General features: G+C 37.9%; 1 protein-coding gene across 3 annotated transcripts in view; it reads right to left on the bottom strand.

The window, feature by feature from the left end:
• The window catches only part of ZDHHC15 (zDHHC palmitoyltransferase 15), a 180,421-nt gene extending 170,635 nt beyond the window's left edge, over positions 1 to 9,786 (bottom strand). For 2 of the 3 annotated variants that reach the window (XM_081125835.1, XM_081125837.1), the window contains exon 1: positions 9,631 to 9,780. In XM_081125835.1, the coding sequence (XP_080981961.1) occupies positions 9,631 to 9,766 (136 nt within the window). In that variant the 5' untranslated portion in view covers positions 9,767 to 9,780. Of the gene's footprint in view, positions 1 to 9,630 lie in introns of all 3 variants that reach the window. The other variant, XM_081125836.1, reaches the window with a different exon arrangement.
• Between the last annotated feature and the right edge of the window lie 3,381 nt (positions 9,787 to 13,167).

Consider the following 13,167-nt stretch of genomic DNA (forward strand, 5'->3'; position numbering starts at 1 on the left):
TTCCTCTGAGAGTACTTCTGCATCCTCAATATTTCTCAGGCTAAAGCCTCTGTCCCTGGGTGCAAGGACCAGCCCTTTCCGTGCCTCTGCCCCTATTACCAGGCTTTGTGTAGCTTGTTTTTCAATCCTTGGATATAGTACTCCTGTTCACGTGCCTTTCTTTTGCTAATTCAAGTTAATTGCTCTATGTCTTAGCTGCATCTCCAGTTCAGTGCCAGGAGCAGGTGTACATTGCTGTCACTTATCCTGCCACCATCTTCCTGCCATCTGTTGCCTTTTTACACACCAATAATAATGAACTATCAGAGAGGAAAACTAAAAAAAAAAAAAAAGAAATTTACAATTGCTTCAAAAAAATAAAATATCTAAGCATAATTTAACCAAGGATGTAAAAGCCCTGTACTAGGAATATTAAAAGACACTGAGGAAAGAAATTGAAGAAGATACAAGTAAGTGAAAACATATACCATGTTCAAGGATAGGAAGAATTAACCTCATTAAAATGTCCATACTGCCCAAAGCAAGCTATAGATTCAGTGAAATTCCTATCAAGACTCAATGGCATATTTCACAGAACTATAACAAAAGTTTTAAAAATATATATGGAACCACAAAATACCCCAAATATCCATAGCAATCTTGAGAAAGAACAAAGTTGGAGAAATCATGCTACCTGATATCAAACTATACTACAAAGCCATAGAACTGAAAAGAAGCATGGAACAGACTGATGAATCTCAGAGGAAGGTGGGGGTGGGTGGGTGAAAGGAAGAGATTAACCAAAGAATTTATATGCATATATTCATAACTGATGGACACAGACAGTAGTGTGGTGAAGGCCTGGGGTGGGGGGGGTTGCAGAGTGCAGGGGGTAAATGGGGGGGAAAAGGGACATTTGTAATTCTTTCAACAATAAAGATAATTTTTTTTTTAATATATCTTTATTGATTTCAGAGAGAGGAAGGGAGAGGGAGAGAGAGAGGTAGAAACATCAATGATGAGAGAGTCATTGATTGGCTGCAGCCCGCAACCCAGGTATGTGTCCTGACCGGGAATGGAACCCTGATCACCTGGATCCTAGGTCAATGCTCAACCACTGAGCCACGCCCGGCTGGGCAAGATAATTTTTTTAAAAAAACAGCATGGTACTGACATAAAAACAGACACAGACATCAATAGAACAGAATAAAGACCCCAGAAATAAACCCACACCTTTATAGTCAATATTTGTCAAAGGAAACAAACACATACAATAGGATAAAAATAGTCTATTCAATCAATGGTGTTGGGAAAATTGGACAAGTACATGCAAAAAATGAAACTAGACCACCTTCTAACACCATACACTAGAATAAACTCAAATGGATAAAAGACTTAAGTGTTAATTAATATTGAGATATTGGTGGCATTTTTACACACCAATAATTAACTCTCAGAAAGAGAAATCAAGGAAATAATCCTATTTATCATTGCAACAACAACAACAAAACAATAAGGTACCTAGGAATAAACTTAACCAAGGAAGTAAAGGACCTAAACCTGGAAACTATAGTTTACTGGAAAAAAAAAAAATAGAGGAAGATACAAACAAGTGGAAGCATATACCGTGTTCATGGATTGGAAGAATCAACATCATTAAAATGTCCATAATACCCAAAGCAATATATAGATTCAATGCCATCCCTATTAAAATATCAATAGCATATTTCACAGATCTAGAACAATATGCCAAAAATTTATATGGAACCAAAATAGACCTCAAATAGACACAACAATCTTGAGAAAGAAGAACAAGGTTGGAGGGATCAAAATACAGGATATCAAAGTATACTACAAAGCTATTGTAATCAAAACAGCCTGGTACTGGAAAAAGTACAGGTATATAGATCAATGGAATAGAACAGAACCCAGAAATCAACCTATACCTTTATGGTCAATTAATATTTGACAAGGAAGGCAAGAGCATACAATGGAGTAAAAGCAAGCTCTTCAATAAATGGTGTTGGGAATATTGGACAGCAACATGCAAAAAATGCAAATAGACCACCAACTTACACCATATACAAGAATAAACTCAAAATGTATAAAAGACTTAAATGTAAGTTGGGAAACCATAAAAAATCCTAGAAGAAAACATAAGCAGTAAAATCTCAGACATCCAAGTAGCAGAATTTTCACCGATACATCTCTTAGAACAAGAGAAACAAAGAAAAAAATGAATAAACGGGACTCCATCAGATAAAAATTCTTCTGCACAGCAAAATAAACCACCAACAAAATGAAACGGGAACCCACCATAAGAGAAAACATATTCGCCTATAATTTATCTGATAAGGGATTAATTCCCAAAATATATAATGAATTTATACAACTCAACACCAGGAAGACAAACAATCCTATACAAAAATGGGCAAAGACCTGATAGACAGTTCTCCAAAGAGGACATACAGATGGCCAATAGACACATGAAAGAATGCTCATCATCACTGATCATCAGAGAAATGCAAATTAAAACCACAGGGAGTCTGGCAGTGTGGCTCAGTGGTTGAGCATCCATCAACCCGGGAATCAAGAGGTCACTGGTTAGATTCCCAGTCAGAGCACATGCCCGGACTGTGGGCTCGGTCCCCAGTGGGGGGCATGAAGGAGGCAGCTGATTGATAATGTTTCTCTCTTATTGATGTTTTTACCTCTCTATTCCTCCCCCTTCTTTCTCTCTCTCTCTGAAAACCAATAAAAACATATTTTAAAAAAAAGGAATATATCACCTCACATCTGTCAGATTGGTTATCATCAATAAATCAACAAACAACAAGTGTTGGGGAGGATGTGGAGAAAAGCGAACCCTCATGCACTGTTAGTGGGAATGCAGATTGGTGCAATCACTCTGGAGAGCAGTATGGAGTTACTTCAAAAAATTAAAAATGGAACTACCTCATGACCTAGCAATTCCACTTCTAGGAATATATCCACAGAAACCTGAAACACTAATTTGAAAAAAATATATGCACCCCTATATTCATTTCAGTGTTTTTTACATTAACCAAGATATGGAAGCATCTCAAGTGCCCATCAATAGACAAGTAGATAAAAAAGTCATTGTATCCATGGGTTATGCATATATGCATATAAATTCTTTGATTAATCTCTCCCCACCTACTTCCCCACCCCCACCTTCCCTCTGAGAATAGTCTGTCTGTTCTATGCATCTATGTCTCTGGATCTGTTCTGTTCATCAGTTTATTTTGTTCATTATATTCCACATATGAGCAAGATCATGTGGTACAATAGGGGGGAAAAGGGGAAAAAAAGGGAGACACCTGTAATACTTTCAGCAATAAAGGTTAATTTAAAAAATGTTATGGTACATATATACAATGGAATATTTAACTCAGCCATATAAAAGAATGAAATCTGGCCATTTGTGGAAGCATGGATGAACCTAGAGGATATTATGCTAAGTGAAATAAGCCAGACAGAGAAAGACAAATACCATATGCTCTTACTTATATGTGAAATCTAAAGAGCAAAATAAATGAACAAACAAAATAGAAACAAACTTATAGACAGAGAACATAATGATGAATGACAGAGGGAAAGAAGGTTGGGGGGCTAGGTAAGCAAGATGACAAGATTAAGAAGTACAAATTGATAGTTATAAAATAGTCACAGGGGTGTAAAGTACAGCATAGGGAATATAGTCAATAGTATTGTAATAACTATGTATTGTGCCAGGTGGGTACTTGAAATATTGGGGGAAACACTTTGTATGGTATATGATTGTCTAACCACTATTTGTATACCTGAAACTAATACAAAATAATTTTGAATCCAAACTATAATTGAAAAATAAAATTTTAAAAAAGAGTAGCTGACAAATTGGAGTTTGGTATATCTCCTTTTACATCTATCGTTGAACATTCACTGCTAAACAAGTAGAGATCCTAACTCCTATTTGCTTGGCACATGCTACAGCACTTTTGAGTGAAGATTATATAGTGCTTTGTGAATGCTGGAATGAGACAATGTGTATATAGGGAAATGAGTGGGAGTTAGTGAAATCTCCAGGTGGGGAACAGCTGTCTTTAAGTAATTTCAGACTGTCATGTGTAAGTATGGCTGGTTTATATGATCCAAGAACAGAGGAAAGATAAAAAAACAATGGTACAGCCTGGATGGTGTGGCTCAGCAGATGAACATTGACCTGTGATCCAGGAGATCAAGTTTCAATTCCCGGTCAGGGGATATGCCAAGGTTTCGAGTTCAATCCCCAGTAGGGGGTGTGCAGGAGGCAGCCAATCTATGAGTCATCATTGATGTTTCTATCTCTCTCTCTCCCTCTCCCTTCCTCTCTCTGAAATAAATAAAGATATATTTTTTAAAAAAACAGTGGGTACAAATTGCAGGTCAACACATTTTAGCTCACTATAAGAAAAAATGGAAAAAATGATGATGATGATGACGATGATAATGACAATGATGATCAACCAGACTGGCAGCATTGAAATGGAGTGTGTTTCTCATTCCAAACATTTGGAAATGTTGCAGAGGATATTTAGACATTAGTTAGGCAGGGGACTTGACTTTTAAAGTCCTTTTCACTCCTAAAATCTGTAAGGAGTCAATAAGTCCAAGGGAAAATATTTTCTTGAAAAATGCTCTGTTGGAAGTTATATACTTCTTAGAAAAAAAAAAAGAGGGCCTTTACTCTAAAATACTGTGGCACTTGCAGAAGTGGAAAAGCTGATCCTAAAATTCATACCACCTATGATATCTGTAATAAAATTGAAAAACCACAAGTATTGGTGAGGATATGGGGAAACTGGAAGCCTCTTACATTACAATTAAGAATGTCAAATTGTGCAACCGTTGTGAAAATTATTTTGGAGGTTCCTTAAAAAGTTAAACATAGAACACAGCCTAGCAATTTCCACCCATCTCTCTGGTATTTATTCCAAAGAATTGAAAAAAGTATTCAAACAAATACTTGTACAAATACTTGTTTAGAGCAGTACTATTCAGAATAGACAGAAGGTGGAAACAACCCAAACGTCCATCAACTAATGGATGGATAAAGTGTGGTATGTACATAAAATGGGATATTAGCCATAAAAATGAATGAAGTACCTTTACATACTACAATTTGGATGGACCTAAAAAATATTATGCTAATTGAAACAATCCAGACACAAATGGATACATACTGGGTGGGGCAAAAGTGGGTTTACAGTTGTGAGTACGGGAAACACAGTTTATTCTTGTATATTATTTATTAATTATTTTCCATATGAACTACTGTAAACCTACTTTTGCCCTGCCCTGTATTGTGCTATGCAATTTATGTGAAACATCTAGGATAGGTAAATCCATAGTGACAAAACACAGATCAGTGATTGGTAAAGACTGGGAGCAGGAGAAAATGGGGAGTGACTATTTAATGACAATGAGGTTTCTTTTTGGAGTGATGAAATGCTTCGAAACTAGATATTAGTTAGGGCGTACAACATTGTGAATGTAATAAAAGTCACTGAATCAAACACTTAAAAAATAGTTAATTTTTTGTTATGTGAATTTTACCTAAAAAGTGGATACCTTTACAGATGTCCCCCCTTATTTTCCCCATACTCTCAACAGTAAAGATTTAAAAAAACAAGTATCTTACTTGACACACATACACAAAAATGTGGATACTCTTAATGTGTTCCTTATCTAAAAGTCTGAGCTGCTTATTTTCTTGAACCAAGCAGAATTCCTTAAACCATCATTAATAATAGTAATAACAAGTTACTACTTAATAAATTAGTACAATGTGTTTTCAACTGTAATGTATGCTTTTCATGTACCATATTATATAAAATCTCACAACAACAATGTTATAATGGCATATAGTAGATGCTAAGCAAGTATTTGTGATATGAATGAACAAGCAGACATATAAGGTTTATATGAGACAACTGAGGTTGAGAATTTTCTCAACTTTCCCCAGGTCTTCTAGTTAGTAAATGGCAGAATTCACACTCTAAGAACTGTAAGACAAAAATACCATTTTTGGTTTTAGAGCTAACCTCACATTAGAGAAAAAGACATCAGGTTCTATTTCTGGAAAGAAGTTAAGTCCTTCATATTATTTTTTCAGTTATATTGAAACTCAAATCTGTTAATTTGGTTGTATTGCTTTGATATCAGGCAGGCTTGACATTCAATTTTCCATTAATTTACTAAATGTGTGACTTTAGAAAAAATTCATTTAACCTTTCTGAAACCCAGAAAGGTTACAATTTGTCAACAATTTGTTAAAGATTGTAAAATGAAGATGACAGGATGGACTGATGGAGTCAGAGTTGGAAGACAAGGCTACCTTACTCTCCTGTTTTTTAAATAATAGTAATTGGTGCAAAATGTTAAGAAAACATTGTTGAGACCAAATAACATTCACCTGCAGGCTACATTTGGCCTATGATTCATAAGTTTTGACCTCTGTATTAGTTTAGAGGAGGCAGAGAGTTAAGATACTGTGGTGGTTAAAAGATGGACTGTGGAGCGTACTGCCTGGGTTGCCATTCAAACTTGGCTATTTACTAGCTCTGTAACCTTAGGAAAGCTTCTTGCTCCATCTGTGTCCCAGTTGTCTTGTCTTTAACATGGGAATAATGATAATATGTACCTCATAAGGTTAGTACGAGGATTAAAAGAGAGCTAAAGAGAGGGAGAGCAAGCGAGAGAGGTGTATATAGTCATTTAAAAACAGTATCTGACATGTAACAAGTGCTCTGTGAATATGTTAAATAAAACAAAATAAATAAGCTCTACATTTCCTTTGATCTTTAATATTGTATGGCTTAGTAAAAACTTGTGGAAAGCTGATTATTTGCACTGATTCTAACTTGGTCTTTACCTCATTTTGTTCTTCTATGCCTCAGTTTGCACATCTGCATAACGAGGACAGTAATGGTACCTGCTTTGTATGGTTATTGTGAGGATTAAATGAGTTAATATAGAGAGAGTTAATATAGCTACAGTACCTAGAATATAGTCTGGCACAGATTAAGCACTATATAAGTACAAGCCATAATCATTATTAATTTTTAAAATGTTGTTTGGCAAAGCTCATGCAGGTCAGTATTGAAAAACTCCAAAATGTGTTTAATGGTATTTGCAATATGGCATTGAACTTAGGCACAAAGTCCATACCATAATGATGGAGCTGAACTTTTAACCCTTCAATTAATTCTTCAAAAAAAGCAAGATGGTAAGGTCTACGAACAGAAAAACTGCCAGTCATTGCACAGCCCACTCAATACCAGATTTAGATAAAAAGAAAAGCAAAACCAGAATCTGTATCTATGAAGGCAACTAATTGAATTTAATTTTAATAACTCTTTCTGCATTTTCCATAATAAATCTAAGAAGATGGGGAAAATTCAAACTCTGATGCAAAGAACTGATTAAAAGAAAATTCTATATTGGAAAAGGTTATCTCCTGCTTCCTTACTTAATCCCAGGCTACTTGAAATAGACTATTGCTTTCTCAAATATGTAAGAGAAGGAAGTTACAAGTGAAGTCAGTCTTAGGGTAGAAAAAACAGGACCCTAGCTATAATGTTTTTAAAAATATATCTTTATTGATTTCAGAGAAAGGAAGGGAGAGGGAGAGAGAGAGTTGAAACATCAATGATGAGTCATCATTGATCTGCTGCCTCCTGCACACCCCTAAATGGGGATCGAGCCCGAAACCCAGGGGGGATGTGCCCTGACTGGAATCAAACCGCAATCTCCTGGATCCTAGGTCGATGCTCAACCGCTGAGCCACGCACGGCCAGGCCTTAGCTATAATTTTTAAGGTGAGAAGAATCTGGTATGAAGAAATAAAGCAGTCTTGGAAGGACTTGGGAGAAGATGTCCAACAGAACAAACAGGAGTCCTAATGTGGGGGGACTGGAAATATACTGGGAGCTCACGCTGAATGAACAGGGAACATTATAGGACACAAGTTTAAGGGTGCTAGAAGTCAGATTCTAGTATTGAAGTGACAATAACTATTAGTAGAATCTTGGAAAAGAGATGGAAATTCTTCAATATGAGAGAATAGGGGCAAAGGGAGATCTCACTGTCAGAAAAGCACAGGTTCTGTTGTGAGGAGACATGATATTATATGAAAAGTCCACTGTGAACTGATAAGGACACTAGTAATAAAGATAGGTTATCCAAGTGGGGAAAACACAGGATAAGGTCATGGGATTTATGTCTAGAAATATTGTGGAATTCTCAGTTTATAAGAATAGAATATACTGTGGGAACCTTTTTATAGATATGGAGGAGATATAATGCTCCCTGGTGTGCAAAGAGAGAGTACATGAGGATACCTCACATTTTAAAAATGGGTGGTCTAATAAAGGGAGACAAGAAATTATGTTCCCATTGAAAGGGGCAGGAAATATTAGAAACTCCAGTGGAAACAAATGGTGTTTTTCTTGTTTGAGAAGACAAGGTACAAGTGCAATCCTAGTGGGAAATAACATAAAATAATAATAAGAAACCCTGGAGAACAAGGATGGCAAAATGTGGGGCTAACAGTGGAAGAAGACTGCAGGATGTGGGGAGTAGATTTTTAAAAAGAGAAAAGGGGGATCATCATTAGAAAAGTAGTGGTCCTTGGAAGGGGTATGAGAGCTCACAAAGGGTATTGTTGAAACCCTGTGGGAGAGTAAAGAGGACACTCTAGTGTGAGAAGGCAATGGACAAGGCAGGACCATAGTGTGATAAAAGGCAAGATGACTAGTATGAGATGTCAGAAAATAATATGGAGCCTCTAAGGGAAGTACTGAATGCTGCTCAAAGTAGGAAGGCAAGAGACAAGGGGAACTCCAGTGTTATAAAGTCAGGGAACAAGGCATAAAGTCTAGTGTGAGGGAACAAGGCAGGATATATTGTAGGATTCCCATTCCATTGGAGAAGATTTAAAATGGTGAAGCTCACAGGAGAAGAAAATGGAGGTCTTACTACTTTGTGAAAAGGGGTAACTTCAGTGGGGTAGAACAAGGTATACTGGGTGGTCCTATGTGGGAGAAGATGTGAAGCACTTCAGCCAGTGTGAGAGAATATGGGAAAAGGATAAATCCCCTCGTTGGAAAAAGGAAAGCCTAGTAAGAGAATCACAGGAAATATTTTGAGATTGCTAGTAAGAGGATTTAGGGAAATGTGGGACTCCAAGTTTAATGCATTGGTGGGGTTCCTAATGTAAGTGGACAGTTTAAGGGTACAGGATATGTTGTTTCCTCACTTTGATAGGGCAGGAGTCCCCAGAATGAGAAAACAAGGCACAAGTGTTTGTCTTGTATGAGAAAGGGGAGACCTAGTGGGAAAAGCATGGAATTTCTTGTGGTAAGGCCAGGAAATAATGTAAGAAATCCTAGGTGGGAAGCGATGGCGACAAGGTAGGACCCTCGTGGGGGGCAGGAGTCACAAGAAATATTGCGGGAAGCCAGAGGTTGGAGGTGGGGAGCTCTCTAGGGAGCTAAATAAAAAACCGCAGTGTGAGGGCTAAGAACACAGGGAACACCAGTTTAAGGGTAGGGCAGACGGTTATGCTGGAGCATAATTTCCCTACCTTAGGTGCCCAGCTCCACTTACCCAGGCAGAGCTCAAAGACGTAGGCATAGTATGACCAGAGCACGACGAAGACGATAACGAGCACCGGCACCCAGGAAAGTACCCGGCGGCAGCCCCGCAGCCCCGCGGACAGAGCCATCTTCCAGCCCCGCCGCATCTTCAGCTCGAAGATCGACCGAGCACGCCTGCTGGCGCTGGGTCTGAACTGCTGGGGCTGCAGCTGGGAGGCAGGAAGGCGCAATTGTGCAGCGCTCCACTGCTTACCCTGGCGAAAACCTTCTCACTGAGCCTGTACCACCTGTGGGGCTGCAGGGCAGAGTGGGCCGCTGGCACAATAAGCATGAGTCATGGCGAATAGAAACTGGCCCTTTGGGAGCGGAAGGTGATCTGTCAGGCAGTAGAGGCTGGGCAAGCTCAGAGAGAGCACAGGCCCTCCCCTTTCCTCCTCTCACACCCACTTTCTACGGCGCTAGATGCAGGGCTAGAAACTAAAGCAGAAGAAATATGGATCTGCCCATCTGCTCTTGCTGCACTGTGTCCACGCTCATCTCTTCTCTGAGCCCTATTTCTCTCTTTCTCTTTGCACCCTGCACCCCTCAAGCGTACCTGATCACAAGTAAATGCTGTGTGAAGGATGCCACTTAGCATCTCTCGACTTAAAGGTCATGCAGCTTCATCCTCCCACTGCTGCTTAAACAATATGCTTTACACATAAAGCTGCAGTCGCTGCTTGGTTAAGTCCATTGGCAGGGCGCTTCCACCTTCTGTCTCTTCTACCCTTCCCCCTGAGTTACTTAGTCCATTTTCAGAATAAATAAATATATTGACATAGGAAAAACAAATGGGGGAGACATTAATTCTGAGAGGGATCAGGAAAAGCTACAAAGTAGTGATATTTATGCTGAGCTTTAATACTAAATATGAGTTAGCCAGGCAGATGAGAGTGGACGGACAATTAGACAGAGGAAACAGCATTTGCAAGGGCATAGAGTAATGAAAATCCAAGGTGTTCTAGGAACAACTAGTAAGGCTTGAGAAGAAAGTGTGTGAAGAGGGGAGGCTGGGTGTGAGACTGACAATGTAACCTAAGGGCAGGGTTTAAAGGTCCATATATGCCCAGACAGGGTGTGTGGACATTGTCCTGTGAAATAGATTATGAAAGCTCATTAAAGGTTTTGGGACAATAAAATTACATTATCATTTCCAGCCAGGCGTGGCTCAGGGGTTGAGCATTGGCCTAGGGTCCAGTAGATGGAGGTTCAATTCTGGTCAGGGCACATGCCCAGGGTTGCGGGCTCCATCCCCAGCAGAGGGCATGCAGGAGGAAAGCCATCAATGAGCCACCATTGATGATTCTATCTCTCCCTTCTTCTCTCTAAAATCAATGGACATATATATATATTTTTAAATTACATTATCATTGATGTATTTTTGTGAAAGAACTGGCAGAATTTCAGAGAGGAGGATGGCCTAGGAGCAGAGAGACCAATTAAAGAAGCAATTTAATTCCACAAATGTTTTTGGAGTGGTTTCTTTGTGTTAGGCCAAATTTAGTGTAAAAATAAAGACAAAACAGAGTACCTATTCCCAAGAAGCTCATGGTATCATCAGTGTAATGTGCTCAATGACACAAGTATAAGTGCAACAATAGAAGTATAGCAAGCTTTTGACATTTATGGATTTAATACTCACTGTTTAATGATTTTCAAATTTCTATGACATGAAAAAATTTGTGATTTTGCTGATGAGACCCATAATTGATTCACATCCTGTGTGACTGCAGTGTGGGAGCAACAATTTCAACAAGGTTGCTCTCTGTTCTTTATTCATGGTTATATATGCAGTAAATTTCCAGAAAGGAGAAGAGCTTTGTTGTTGTTTTTTCAGGCTAAATTAACTTTGTGGTTGTATTACTAAATTAATGATATAATGAAATGCAGACTTACGACAGTTGCAGTATTTTAATAGCCCAATTAATTATTTGGGCCCTAAAGTTCTGGCATGGATAATTAAATATTGTGTTTTTTCAGCTTTATCAAGATATAATTCACAAATAAATATTGTGTATATTTAAGGTGTATAGCATGATTTGCTATACATATACATTGTATATTTGAAATGATTACCACAATCAAGCTTGTTAACACATCCATCATCTCACATAGTTACCATTTTTTGACAATTTTTATTGAGATATATTTGACATGCAACATTGTATAAGTTTAAGCTCAAAACATATTGATTTGATACATTTATAATTGCAAAATAACTGTTATTGTAGCATTAGCTAAAACCTCTTTTATATCATATAATTATAATTTGTTCTACTTGTTGGAAACAATTAAGATGTAGTCTCTTAGCAAGTTTAATGTTTATAGTACAGTTTTGTTGTCTATAATCACTGTACTGTGTATTAGACCTCCAGGACTTATCTACTAGTTGCAAGTATGTACACTTAAACATCTCTCTCATTCTCTCAATCTATAACCCCTTGTAACCACCATTTTACTCTCTAATTTTAAGATTTCAGAGTTTTTTCCACCTCTGACAGCTGTCTGTTCTCTGACTCTATGAGTCTTTCTATTTTGTTTGTTAGTTTATTTTGTTCATTAGATTCCACATACAAGTGAAATCATATGGTATTTGCTTTTCTCTGATGGGCTTAATTTTGTAAATTAATTTTTATTTATTTTATTTTTATTGATTTATTAGAGAGAAAGGAAGAGGGAGGATGAGAGAGAGAGAGAGAGAGAGAGAGAGAGAGAGAGAGAGAGAAACATTGATCTGAGAGCAAAACATCAGTCAGCTGCCTCTTGCACACCCCCTACTGGGGATTGAGCCCACAGCCTGGGCATGTTTCCTGACCAGGAATCAGACCAGCAACCTTTTGGTGCACAAGACAACACCCAACCAATGGAGTCACACCGGCCAGGGCAATGATGGGCTTATTTCACTTATCAAAATACGCTCCAGATCCACGAAAGTATTAAGGACAAAAAGCTCATAGATATAAATAATAGTATGTTGATTGCCAAAAGGAAAGGGGACCCTGGCTGGTGTGGTTCAGTTTGTTGGGCATCTTCCCATGCACCAAAAGGTTACCTGTTCGATTCCCAGTCCCAGCTGCATGTAGGAGGCAGCCAATCAGTGTGTCTCTCTCTACCTTCCTCTCTCTCTAAAAAATCAATAAAAATATTGTTTTAAAAAGGAAAAGTGGGGTATGGTAGGTAGAAGAGGATAAAGGGAGTATAAATGGTAACAGAAGGGGACTTGATTTTTGGTGATGAACACACAATACAATATATAGATGCTGTATTATAGAATTGTACACTTGAAACTTATATAATTTTATCAATCAATCTCCCCCCAATAAGTTTAATGATTTTTTTTAATTTCAGGGTTTTTTTAGATTAAGATAAGAGATACCATATACTATTTGTCTTTCTCTGTTCTCTGTCTGACTTATCTACATTAGCATAATGTGATCAAGGTTGTTTCAAATGGAAGAATTTCCTTTTATTGTGTGCTCACAACCTGAATTCTAGTCTGCTTTTGTCA

The sequence above is a fragment of the Miniopterus schreibersii genome, assembly GCF_964146895.1.
Source record: "Miniopterus schreibersii genome assembly, chromosome: X".
NCBI lineage: Eukaryota > Metazoa > Chordata > Mammalia > Chiroptera > Miniopteridae > Miniopterus > Miniopterus schreibersii.